The following is a 13,309-nucleotide window of genomic DNA, read 5'->3' on the forward strand; positions in this document are numbered from 1 at the left end:
AGCCTCTACCTCACTCTTCTGTTTTTGGTGTGCCCCACGCAACGAGCTCTTGCCATGTCGCACAGGCAATGTACTGTGTGTCACATACATGCACCCACATCCTTTTACTGTAACATAAACAAAGAAGCAAACCCGTGAGTATTCAGGAGCCCTGACCATGGGAGCTGCATGCCTAGCTGAGCAGGGCAAGGGCAGAGCAAAGCATCTCCCCGTTGGTCAGTGAACAGAACCTTGTCTCCAAGCTTGTTTGTGTTCCGTGGAAGGCCATGTCCAAATCCCCAGCCACTGGCTGCAGGTGTTGTGGAAAGAGTGAAATCAGCTGGTAGACTTCACTGATTCATAAAGCAGGGAGCACTAATCAGCTCTGCCTCTGTCTCCTTACAGGTGATTGTTTCAGGACTGTCTTGTCCTTCCTTGGGGCCTCTCTGTTCCTTACCACACATCTCCTGTACTTGGTAGGAAATGGAATCAAAAGTCTCGGAAGGTGGCCTGAATGTTACTCTCACCATCCGGCTTCTCATGCATGGAAAGGTAAGGAGTGGATGCACATTCTTCATTTGTCTTCATTTCAGCTGCATTGCACGTAACAGTGAAGTAATCAGTGTTTACAAATGGAGGAAGGTGAAATGCTAGATCGAGCTGTTCATCCCCGCCCCGAGCCAGGGGCACCGTGTCACTGTGCTGCTCCAGGAGAAGCCTGGGAGGGAACTGTGACTCTGAGGGGTGCAATTCCAGCTCCCTGCTTGGGCCAGCCCTGACAGGAGTGCAGCTGACTTCCCCCATTGCACAGGTTCAGTGATGTCACGGGCTCCACCTGCTCTCCCATGAAAAACTCAGCAGGAGCAGATAGACTCCCCCTCTGCTTGCCATCTTCTGGGGAGGGCTGGCCTAGGCGCCCAGGATGCAGGACATGCATGGCTTTGGCTCAGCCCTGCCGCTGCTCCCCAGGCAGAGCGGTGGGAACAATCCATTAGAGAGACACAGAGTGAGAGGGACTCCCTGCCACCCTCACACACACGCTCACACACACACAGAGCCCTCCCCACATGCTGGTCCCATGTTATCATGTGAACTGGCACCAGCTGGAGGGCCCTCTCCAGCCATCCCAAGGGCTGAGATAGCAAACACAGACTAGGGTTAAGGCATCGTCCCTCTCCCCATTCTCCACCACAAACCACCAGCCTTCCACCATTGCAGGGCTGTGCTGGAAAAAGCAGGGAAGGCACCTTGAGGCAAAGGCACAAGGCGGCATGGAGGGGCCTGGAAGATTCCCCCCTGCCAGCGATGGGCCCCACTGAAAGGGAGACAAGGAGAAAGCCACTGGTCTGCGGCATGGGACAGGGCTGGGGGGATAGAGGGCAGTGCTTGTGTTAATGTAACCCCCCCCACACCCATAATATGCAGTAATATGCTTGAGGGTGTTCCGGGCCCCAGCCCACCAGCCCCAGGAGGTGGTGCTCCTTAGGCTAAAACTGTAGGCACCATGCCTAGAGGAGGTCAGGCTGGGCTGGGGGGAACACACCTGGCCCACGTCCTGGTGCCCCTCTGTGTGAGGGTGCAGCAGGAACAGGGCCTAGGGATGCTCTCTGGTGCAACAAGTGCAGCTCTTCATGCAGGCAGGCGAATCCGCTGGAGGCAGATGATGGGAGAGAGCAGACAGGACTGCACATCTCTACCCTGGGCAGCTGCTGCAGCGAGGGGTGGGGCAGCGAGCCCAGGGGAGTGCAGGAGTGGGGAGATGGGGAGTCTGATATTCTGGACGCTGGGAATAGCAGCCTCTGGGGCCAGACCCCACCCTTCAGCACCCCCTCCGGCTGTGGCTAGCCATTGTCTTTAGCTCAGCATTGCAAAGAATGCTTGTTCCTCTCGCTTGGGAGCTGCCTAACAGCTCAGCACTGGTGAGCGTGGGACCCTGGAGCACAGTATTTCTATGTGAAGGCAGAAGCTTAGCTTGTCCTCTCCAGACAGTGCATCCCTCCATGGCCCATCACCAGGACCAGCCATGCCCTCTCTGGGCATCCATTCCCATGCTCAGGTTTCTTTTCAGCATCTCCCAGGCCCATGCTGGGCTGTGCACTGGACACCGAGCACTTCTCTGACCCTGGTCCACTTCTTCCACCTGCTCCCTGAGTGTAAGATGTAATGAATGGTTTCCACATACTAGGCAGACAGATGGGTGCTGACATGCAGGGCCATGAGCATGGGGCATTTGTATAGACTTTGCACAGACTTCTAGACTCCATATATTCCTTTCCGAATTCTCCTCCGCGCAAGCTCTCTGGTCTGCACTCGGGTCTCCAGCCACATCGAGCCACAGCCCCTCCTGCCTCATTCACTCCTATTTCCTGGTCACCATCGTGAGCCATGGCGTTACAGTCACAGACGGTGCCACCCAGTGCCCTGCTCTGATGAGAGGCAGTGTCTTTCAGCCGTGCCCCCAACTCTGTGTGCCCTGTCAGACTCCTCGGGTGCCAGCAGTCCACAGCTGCTACCATGGCTGTATCAGTGCAGCCCTCAAGTGCTGTGAACAAGGGACTGCTTCCTCCCAAGAGCCTTCACTGCAGGTGTCAGCCCAAGCAGCCTGCTCAGGCAAATGGCACCTTGTGGTTTCAAAGCCATAGCTCTGCCCATCCCAAGCTTTCAAAACCTTTCAGGAAACCAGCATCAGACTGGTGCCCTGCCGCCTTGGTGCCCACCCACCTCACACCTTTGAAAACTCTGGGTCTGCTGGGGAATACGGGGAGAACTGATCAAAAATATCAGACAATAGAAGTCTGTGTACCAAGAAGATGATATCAAGATTCTTCCTCTTCATTTCCCGTTTTCAAAGTAAAGGAGCTCTTTGCAGAGCTTAGTGAAGGATGAGACCTGATGGAGCATTATTATACACTTGAAGTCGCATGAATTTAGCACCATTCCACAGCTTTAGAGAAGTGTTTCTCAACCTTTTCAGGTTGGCATTGACTTAGTATTTAAAGTAAAAAATATTTGTGGTTCCCTTACATTTATTAAAAGAGTAAGAGCAAAATAATTTTCAGTGATAAGCCTGTATCATTGATTTGTGGGTGTGTTTCAAGGGGCTTGATCCTGAAATGGAAGGGATTATGGGAAGTGGGGGAATGAGATTTCCTTTGCTTTAGACTGTAATAGAAGTTTCAACACCTCACAACCCTTTCCCTGTTGGCCTCTCATAGCCCTCCAGGGGTCACAATCCTCCAGCTGAGAAAGGGGGCTCTAGAGGAAGGTCTAATTCTCCAACTGATGGCATTTGGGAAGGTGTGCGCCTCCCCCTAATGTGCCAGTATGCTCTGAGTGACAGACATTCCTCTCACTTGCTCACTGTGGGTATGGCTGCGCTCATCAACTGCAACACAAACCACTTCTGAACTCCTTGTGAAGTCATGTACCTGGGAATGTACAGCCTGTCGTTTTGCTTGACTGGCTGAACGTGCCAGAAGACATGCATGCTCATGTGGTGGAGGAGGGCCACATATCGTGGAACTGAAACACAACTGATTGCTCCGTTCTGAGAGTCACAGTTCCATGTTTAGGAGATATATATTTTCTTTAAAAAAAATTAAACTTTCCTTTATTACCTAGATACTGTTTTTTGCAGATGATGCCATGAGAGTGCTATAGCTCTGTTCTAGGCTGCCTCGCAACCAGCTTGTCCAGGAGATCATGCAGCCACTTGGCTTCACTAGGCCCTATTCAGGAAAGCATGTACTTAACGTGATCTCCTGAACCGGGGCCATAGTTCAAAACCAACAGTATCTGTGAGGCACCTCAGAGAGCAAACAGAGTTTATATCCTCCTCAGGGCAGAGCACCATGTACCTTTGGGAAACACATGTGAGCACGCCCTCTGAAATAAAGAAGTAATTCCCTTTCTGCTCCGTGTTTTTTGTGGCTGTTTGAAAATCACTCTGTGTGGTTCATAATTCATTGAATTCAGTGAGTGCACCAACTCCTGTCTGTCACTATGAGATTTTATTGGAGTTTCTTAAATTCTGTAATTTCTGTCTTTGTGTTTGGGTCTTTTATAGGAAGTTGGAAGCATCATTGGGAAGGTAAATATTTCTTCAGATTCCATCATTGTATATGTTAGTTGTATAGTAGTTATAACTTGTATTTTACAGCTGTTAATTATTGCATGACACACCTCTGAAAATTATCATTTTGAGGATCTATTTTTCTGATTGCATGATAGATTATTCATGTATCTGAAGAAGAAATCAAAGAATGTTCTTCTTACAAAATGCACCTAAAATACTGTAATTTTTCTAGTCTATCACTATTGCTGCATCAGTCTGGCTACTAATATATATGTTCATTCCGGGATGATGATAATTTTGTTCCCATTGCTACATTAAGGAAAAAGATGAATCTCATCACAAGAGTAGCAAAATGTCAGTAAATACATTGGTTTCACGACCTTGGCAAATTAGCATAACAACAAAGAAATTCCTACAATTCTTCTATAGCAGAATTCTCAGTTATAAGTGACCTGTTTACACAACTGCTCCAATTACAATTACAACCTTCCTGAAAAATGGACAGGTGCTTATGTGTTAAAGTTCAAAATTGGATGGCACTGACAGTAAAGAACACAGAATATCATTTGCCCCACTGGACCTTTGTGGAAAGAGCCATAATATTCTAGGGCACTGGCCCCAAAGAACAATGTTTGCAGTGACATTACTACAGCATTATGGAGGACCGTTATTGGAGAAGGCTGAAGTATTTTTACAGATTGGTAGGTCGGCAGAAGAAGGGGTCATGACAACGACTGGTAAGAGGAGGATACTTGTCCCTCCACACATGGCCTTTATTTTTTCCATTATTTTCTTATCAAACTCAGATTGTTTAGCCAACTTTTTTATGGGTGTGAATGTCTTTGAGCTTCTTCCATGGAGAAGGACATTTAGAAAGGAAGAAACTCATTGTGAATCGCTATGAGAATTATCTGAATGCTGTTTTGTCAGTTAAGTGAGCAGACATGATTCCAATTCACGCAGGGATAAAATCTGCAGGGTATGAAAAGGAAATTGTTAATAGTCTATTCTCAGAATGCATATACACCTCAAAGCTCTAGCAGGATTGGGGAGGGGGAACAGGGGGTGAACTCTTCTCTCAGCTTTCTAAACTGTATTTTATGTATTTGTATTTTATGAAAATCCATTAGAAACTTTAATCGGGATAGGTGTTTGGATGAAGCTATTGATATTCTAATGGTTGTGTTTCTGCATCTTATTTCAGAAAGGAGAGACCGTGAAAAAGATGCGGGAGGAGGTGAGCTACCCAGACATCTGAAATGATTTCTAATGAAAGCGCCATGGAGACTAATGGAAAGGCCTTGCTCCTACGGCCCAGTTTGTGGGAATTTCGGTGTATAGTTGCCTAGAGCTCTGCAGATATTTTCTCTGAGAAAACATGCAATTAGTTATGTGCTCAGTACTAAAGACCATTGATCCATTATTCAAGAAATTTAAGCAAGCTGCATAAAATAAAAATGCAGACTATGCCTGGAGACCCTTTGTCAGTTTTTATTCATGCCATACTCAGGAAAGCTCCCATTAACTTCAGTGGAGATTCACCTGAACTATTAATTTGCCTTACAAGTTCATCGTCCGAGCACTTTGTGCTTTTGCGTACTGATTGGTTGTCATGTCCGTATAAAAGGTTGGTTTGTTTTTTAAATGAACCTGGCCCCTGCCAGCGTACCTTTACATTGGAGGGGAGCCACCAGCAGTCCCCATGGGTGCAGGGATTTACTTACACACTGGTCAGATTGCAGGAGCTGAGGTTATTGGTGAACCTCTAGCCTGTTTCTCTAGGTCAGTAGCCAGTTATGGTTCAGCGTGTGGCCGTGCAGGTTGATGGGCTTTTTAATGGTCTGAGGAGATGTTTTTCTTTTCTTTCTAGAGTGGAGCAAGAATCAACATCTCTGAGGGAAACTGTCCCGAAAGAATTGTGACCATAACAGGCCCCACAGATGCCATCTTCAAGGCTTTTGCCATGATTGCTTACAAATTTGAGGAGGTGAGGAAACACACACGCTCCTTTGCAGAAGGAGAACTGGTGAGCCGATTTTTGACAAAGTTCCAGAGCTGGGGGACCATCCCTAATGCTGCCAGGACCACTAAAGTCTGGTGGAAATTGTGGGTCAGTGCACACAAGTTTATCATGCTGCTGTGCCTACAGCTCACTATTATGATGTAGCTTTACATGACATTGTCACGGCACAGGGTTACAAGGCTGCGATGTAATGTCAGGACACAGCTGTCACCTCAGGCTGGGGATAGGGGCAACAGGAAAAAGTTTCTAGGCTGGAGCATCAAGTAGTGAGACAGGGTGGAAAAGCTTTCTGAGGTTGCCGCTGCAGTCTCTTGCTGTGCACCCTCTGGCTGCTGCTGTGAGGAGCCAATGGCTGTGATGTCAGTGGCGGTGCTATATCAGGGAATACTACCAGACGGACCTGGGAAGAGGGCCAGGGAGCTTGGGAAGCAGGGGAGATGGAAAGGTGAGGCAGAGAGGGGAAGGGGAGAGCTGGGGGGTGTGTGTGCGTGTGGGTGTGCACATGTGTGTGTGGAACAGGGGTGGTGGAGCAGGGCGGGAGGGAGGAAAATCACAGGGATGCCAAAATCCATTGAAGAGGTGATCCACTGGTCAGGAGCTGGAGTGAGCAAGTCCATGCAGAGCCACCTCATGCTGGAAGATACAGAGTCGCCCTGTTTCTGTTCTTGTTTTGGAGTCTGACATGCTGGCAACAGGTTCATTCCAGCCCTGAGAGTGAGATTTGTCCATTTCTTAGTGGAGAAGGGGGTAGCCCTCGCGCAAGGTGAAGGTCACTAGCTGGCATGGTTTCAGGTAGTTTCAGCAGAGAGACCAAGAACCGAAATGGGCAGGATTAGAAACAGAAGTACTTATTTGTAGAGTTTGTCCCTCCTGGCCAGGGTTGAGCTGCCTGGATTGGGTGGCGTCGGATAGGCCAGCATGGATCCTGCACCTGTTCCTGAGTGGGAAAATCCGTTTCTGCACCTCCCAGTACAGTACTTTTCTGAATACGCAGCACTTTTCATCAGTAGATCTCACAGCACTTTATAAAGGAGATCAGTATCATTATCCCCACTCTACACATGGGGAAACTGAGGCATAGGGCAATACAGTAACTTGCCCAAAGTCAGCCAGTGGCAGAGCCAGGGCTAGGAATCCCGGGGCAGGGTACTATCCACTAGACCACACCCCTTCACTACATTTGTGCGCAACAGATGAAAAATACAGCCACAGAATCCCCCTGCAGTAGAGGGCTTTGTGCATTACACAGAGCTGTGAGCATTGATGGCACAAGGAGTGGTCTCTTCCAGGGAGGGTGAGAAAAGCAAAAGCTTTACTCCTTGGTAAAACTGCTGTGAGGAAACAGAGTTCACAGGCGGTGTGTGCTGGAGGAGATACCATTCCTGTATATTACACGGTCGCTGTCTCTGACTTTGTCAGCAGGTGATCTCCTTCACATGAAATTCAGTCTTTGCCCATCATCTTTCTGTCAAGTGTAAGGATTCCTATGCAGTCGTGTGGGAAGAGAGGCAAATTCCACCCCTGAATCAGTGCCCTCGTGCTTCCTGGTTACAGCTCCTCAAGACAGCCCTTCTCATGCTGATGGGAATAGGAAGGAGGTATCTGTACACTCGATACAAATCGTTCCATTGAGGTTCACTTACTCAACAGATAGATCTAGCAAATAGTTATTAAGGGAAAACACTCAGCAAGTAGTGATCAGTTACTTACAAGTAGAAAGCTCATTAGGACGATCTCATCACAGTCGCCACCAGCACCGGACAATACAGCTTCCACCTCCCTTTGTTATGCAAATTATTTATAACTTTTTGTTATCTTGTCTCATATGTATCAGTCTCTCATTTCCATGTCAACTGTCCTCCCCCATCGGTACAGGTGTCGTGTTAGTTCAAACCGATCTTTTCTAGCTTTTTAGTGATTTTATCTTATCTTGTTCTCATAAACATGATTGCTCTGCAATTTCTCACACATATGCGGTTCAACTTATGCTTATGCTGTTAAACGTTATAAACACAGTCTCTTAAAATCTGCAGCAGGCTTCTGTCAGGCCTACATATGCCTTTGCTCCCAACACTCCCCACCGTGAAGCAACAGAAGCCTTTCTAAGGCTTCATCTAATCCTGTATTTCATATACGTCTCTTCTCTTTTCCAACTGCCTCCTAACCTTCCAGATCAATGCAATTAACACCTCTACTAGTATGGCTTGTGCAATTGTGAAGTCCACTGATATCATACATATCCGTGGATGTTCCCCAATATCATATACTAACTCCCGCCATGGGGCATTTCCCAGTGTATCTAAGTTGCTCTGAATATCTCAACTCTCTTGTCTTAAGGTCAACAAATGTTCTGGGCATCTGCCCATTAAAGCCTGCACATTTCAATGCAGTGATGGTACGACTCAGCTTAGCTTTATCATGCAGTCGAGGGCAGCACCAATCAGATGAGCATCAGCTGATACACTGTGGATCTCATGCTGGGGAACTGGAAAAATTCTCTTGTCCCCTATTCAGGTAAAATTTCTTGGCAGAAGATTGGCCAGTCATAACAGCATGTTTGTGTCCCATACTGGAAGTGTCCAGCCCAAGAGCTTCTCCAGCCCTTGCAACCTTGCCTCAGCCATACTTTGCAATTCCAGGTTTCTTCATCCAAGATGAACCTCCATGCCAGCGATGCACTGTGCAGTGCATCACAACAACACAACCAGGTGCCATGCCTCTTGGAACAATGTGAGGTATCTGGGACTTTCCAGACTCCCCCATCCATCCTGTCCAGTGTCTGAGGACGAGTGACATGTTCCTTTGAGATGTAATCTGTCACGGAAGGTTCCATCATATCTGTGGACTGGACACTATAACTTTTAATGCCTCACTTGGTCCTGGGGCCACTGGCACAGCTAGCACCAGAGGAAGGATCCATGGTCCATCAAGCTTGCACCCTTTCTCAGCATAACAGACCCTTGAGTAGCACCTAACCTTGCACCAAGCTACTCCCTTTATTCCTGTCTAGCGTCTTATTTGTTCTGAACCCAGGCACTTCCCCTCTTTGAGTTTCCTTTAGTCCTACCGGTAGCTCCACTATTAGGAAGCTGCCATACCTTATGCCATACTATATCATGCCTTTGATATATGAGGATGATTCATGATTTTTCCCATTTAGCTGATTGCTGCTTCCTCTTTCCATAACAGCTATCCCGTTATCCTAGCATCCCGAACAGCCTTTAAATCCTCCCCTATACCCCCATTCTGTTGTTTGTGTAACTTTGTTAACAGGTTTTGTAATTTAAGTCTAATTTTCAGGTTTTCTTCCCACAATACTGTGATATCTATATGATTCCATGTGGAAGTTCCCAACACCCCAACTCCTAATACTGTTCCTATATGATCTCTCTTATCTTTCTTCCTCTTTCTCTTTCCCTTCTCAGGCCACCAAATTTCTTCCTCTTCCATCCCATCCATTGTCTGTCTGAAATTTGGCACCACTTTTGCTATCATTTGCATATAGAAATGCACATATTTTGCATGACAGAGCTCTGTGCTCATGTAAAAATGGTTGCTAGGAAAATCCCCATCAGATGGTCCCTGTGTCAGGGCTTGGTACTATACAGCTTCAACCTCCCTTTGTTACACAAACTTATTTATAATTTTTTGTTACTTTTTCTTATGTGTATTAAGTCTCTCATTTCCATGTTAACTCTCCTCCCCTATCAGTACAGGTGTTGCGTTAGTTCAAACCAATCTTTTCTAGATTTTTCGTTACTCTATCTTTTCTTGTTCTCACAAAAATGATTACTCTACTTATGCTTATACTTAAATGTTATCAGAGCAGACTCTTAAAATCTACCTCAGGCTTCTATCAGGCCTACATATGCCTTCTCTCCCAGCTAGTGTTCAACAGAAAACCTTCCACTCAATATTTACATCTCTAGCTAGAAAAGAGTTGAGTTTCATCTCATGGTCCTGGAAGATCTTGAACTTTATTTTTATGAGACACAGTGTGAGTTTGAGAAAATGTGGCCTAAATACACAGGAATAAGTGCATATATATCTCTCAACAAAAATCATAGAGTCATACGAGTCTTACATGAGGAAAGACTCTATCCTGGGAAGCAGAGACTCTGAAAAAGATTTGGCGGTCATGGTTGATAATCAGCTGAACATGAGCTCTCAGTTGATGCTGTGGCCAAAAGGACTAATGCAATCCTTGAATGCATAAACATGGGAATCTCAGCTAGGAGCAGAGAGGTTATTTTACTACTGTATTTGGCACTGGTGCAACCGCTGCTGGAATCTTGTGCCCAGTTCTGATGCCCGCAATTCAGGAAGGATGTTGATGAATTGGAGAGAGGTCAGAGAAAAACCATAAGAATGATTAAAGGATTGTATAATGTGTCGTATAGTGATAAACACAAGGAGCTCTGTCTATTTAGTTTAACAAAGAGAAATGGAAGGGTTGACTTTATCATGGTCTATAGATATCTACATGGGGAAGAAATACTTGAAAATGGGCTCTTCAACCTAGTAGACAAAGTTATAAAATAACCCAATCGCTGGAAGTTGAAGCTAGACAAATTCAGACTGGAAATAAGTTGTAAATTTGTAACAATAATAATGATTTAACATGTGGAACAATTTACCAAGGCCTGTGCTGAATGCTTCATCACTGGCAACTTTAATTTTTTAAAAGATCTACTGTCGTACAAAAGGAATTATTCTGGGGCATGTCTGTGGCCTGTGTTATTCAGGAGGTCAGACCAGATAATGACAATGGTCTTTTCTGGGTTTGGAATTTGTGAATTTGTTCCAAAGTAACTTAGTTCATCGTCATGCAGGTGGCTTTTCAGTCTATGTGAACACTGCACTTCCATTAAATTGGAATATTTTAAAACTTGCATGGACTTTTCACACACTTTAAAAAGGAGTCAGCTCACATGTTATTTGAGCACTACAATTCGTGGGGAGTGAGCTAAATGGCCCCAAGATTTCTCAAAGCAGCTTTGTGAGTGCTCCAAATAGGAATTGAGGTGCTGGGTCAGAGCTGTGTTGAGGGAACTTATAGAGCATTTTCGGTTTTCATGAAGAAGGTTGGTGGTGATTGGACATCTAACATAGTGAATGCCAGTGAAAATCAGGCAGGATCAGAGGCTAAAATAGGGAAGGAACAAATTAAAAATTACTTAGACATATTAGATGTCTTCAAGTCATCAGGACGTGATTAAATGCATCCTAGAATACTCAAGGAGCTGACTGAGGAGATATCAGAGCCACTAGTGATTATCTTTGAAAAGTCATGGAAGATAGGAGAGACTCCAGAAGACTGGAAAAGGGCAACTATAGTGCCCATCTATAAAAAGGGAAATAAGAACAACCTGGGGAATTACAGACTGGTCAGCTTAACTTCTGTACCAGGAAAGATAATGGAGCAAATAATTAAGCAATCAGTCTGCAAACATCTAGAAGATAATAAGGTGACAAGTAACAATCCCAGCATGGATTTGTAAAAACCAAATCATGTCAAACCAACCTGATAGCTTTCTTTGACAGGGTAACAAGCCTGGTGGATAGGAGGGAAGCGGTAGATGTGGTACATCTTGACGTTAGTAAAGCTTTTGATACTGTCTCATGTGACCTGCTCATAAACCATCTAGGGAAATGCAACCTAGATGGAGCTATCATAAGGTGGGTGCAAAACTGGTAGGAAAACCGTTCCGAAGAGTAGTTATTCAGTGGTTCACATTCATTGCTGGAAGGGCATAAACAAGTGGAGTCCACAGGGATCCAGTTCTGGGTCCAGTTCTGTCAATATCTTCAACATGATTTAGATGGCAGAGGTGGGCAAACTATGGCCTGTGGGGCCACATGTCGGCCCGCGGGACTGTCCTGCCTGGCCCTTGAGCTCTCCGGCCGGCGGAGGCTAACCCTTTGGCCCCTCCCTGACTATCTCCCCCTCCCTGCAGCCACGCTGCGCGTGGGAAGCACTCTGAGCCCGCTGCTGCCTTGCCGGGCTGCACGGCTTGTGCCCGTCCACTTCCTCGGCTTTCAATAACCAGTCCTGCGCTTGAGCAAGCATGGTAAGGGGTGGGAGTGGGGGTTGACTAAAGGGGTAGGAGGTCCTGGAGAGCAGTCAGAGGCAGTAGCAGAGAGCAGTTTGGATGAGTTGAGGTTCTGGGTGAGGGAGGTCAGGGCGGAACTGGGGGGTGGTTTGGATAGGTTGGGAGTCCGAGGGCCTCAGGAGGTGGAGGTGTGATAGGGTGGGGCAGTCAGTGACAGGGAGGCGGGGTGGGTTGGATAGGGGTGAGGTCTGCGGGCGCGGGCCAGGGGGGGTGGTCAGGGGACAAGGAGCAGGGAGGGTGGTTGCTTGGGGGCCTGAGGGGCAGTCGGGGGGGAATGTTGGGGCGTAAGGGGGCAGGGGCCAGGCTGTTTGGGGAGGCACAACCTTCCCTATCCGGACCTCCATACCATTTTCAAAACCCCAATGTGGCCTCGGCCAAAAAGTTGTCCACTCGTGATTTAGAGAAATGGCATAGAGAGCACACTTATAAGTTTGTGGATGATACCAGAAGTGGGAGGGGTTGCCAAGTGCTTTAGAGGAAGAATTAAAGTGCAAATGATCTGGCCAAACTGGGAAATGGTTTGAAGAAATAGGATACAATCACAATAAAGCAAATGCAAAGGACTTCACTTGTCGAAGGAACAAATCAGCTGCACAACATACAAAATGGGAACATGAGCTGCTTAGGAAGGAGCCTGCGGATGGATCTGGGGATCATAGCTAAATACTGAAGTCACAGTGTACGCTGTTGCAAAAAGAGCAAACATCATTCTGGATGATTACCAGGAGTGATTGTAAGCCAGATATTGAGAAGTATTTCTTCTGCTCTACTGCCACGCTGATTAGGCCTCAAGTGGAGTATTGTATCCAGTTCTGGCAATGCACATTCAGGAAGAGCTTTGACAAATTAGAGAAAGTCCAGAGAAGAACAATAAAAATGATTAAAGGTCTAGAAAACATGACCTATCAGGGAAGATTGAAAAAACTGGGTTTGTTTAGTCTGGAAAAGAGAAGACTGAGGAGGGACGTGATAACAGTTTTCAAGTACATAAAAGGTTGTTATGAGGGGGAAGGAAAAAAATTGTTGTTTTTAACTTCTGAGGATAGGACAAGAAGCAATGGGCTTAAACTGCAGCAAGTGAGGTTTAGGTTGGACATTAGAACAAGTTCCTAACTGTCA

At 46.5% G+C, this 13,309-nt stretch overlaps 1 protein-coding gene across 2 annotated transcripts in view; it reads left to right on the forward strand.

Annotated features, from left to right (window-relative positions):
* The first annotated feature begins 389 nt into the window (after positions 1-389).
* The window catches only part of PCBP3 (poly(rC) binding protein 3), a 56,646-nt gene continuing 43,726 nt past the window's right edge, over positions 390-13,309 (forward strand). For both annotated transcript variants that reach the window (XM_032769701.2, XM_032769734.2), the window contains exons 1-4: positions 390-531; positions 4,046-4,069; positions 5,259-5,291; positions 5,925-6,041. In XM_032769701.2, the coding sequence (XP_032625592.1) occupies positions 463-531; positions 4,046-4,069; positions 5,259-5,291; positions 5,925-6,041 (243 nt within the window). In that variant the 5' untranslated portion in view covers positions 390-462. The remainder of the gene's footprint in view (positions 532-4,045; positions 4,070-5,258; positions 5,292-5,924; positions 6,042-13,309) is intronic.

This window comes from Chelonoidis abingdonii, chromosome 10, assembly GCF_003597395.2.
Source record: "Chelonoidis abingdonii isolate Lonesome George chromosome 10, CheloAbing_2.0, whole genome shotgun sequence".
NCBI classification, from domain to species: Eukaryota; Metazoa; Chordata; order Testudines; family Testudinidae; genus Chelonoidis; species Chelonoidis abingdonii.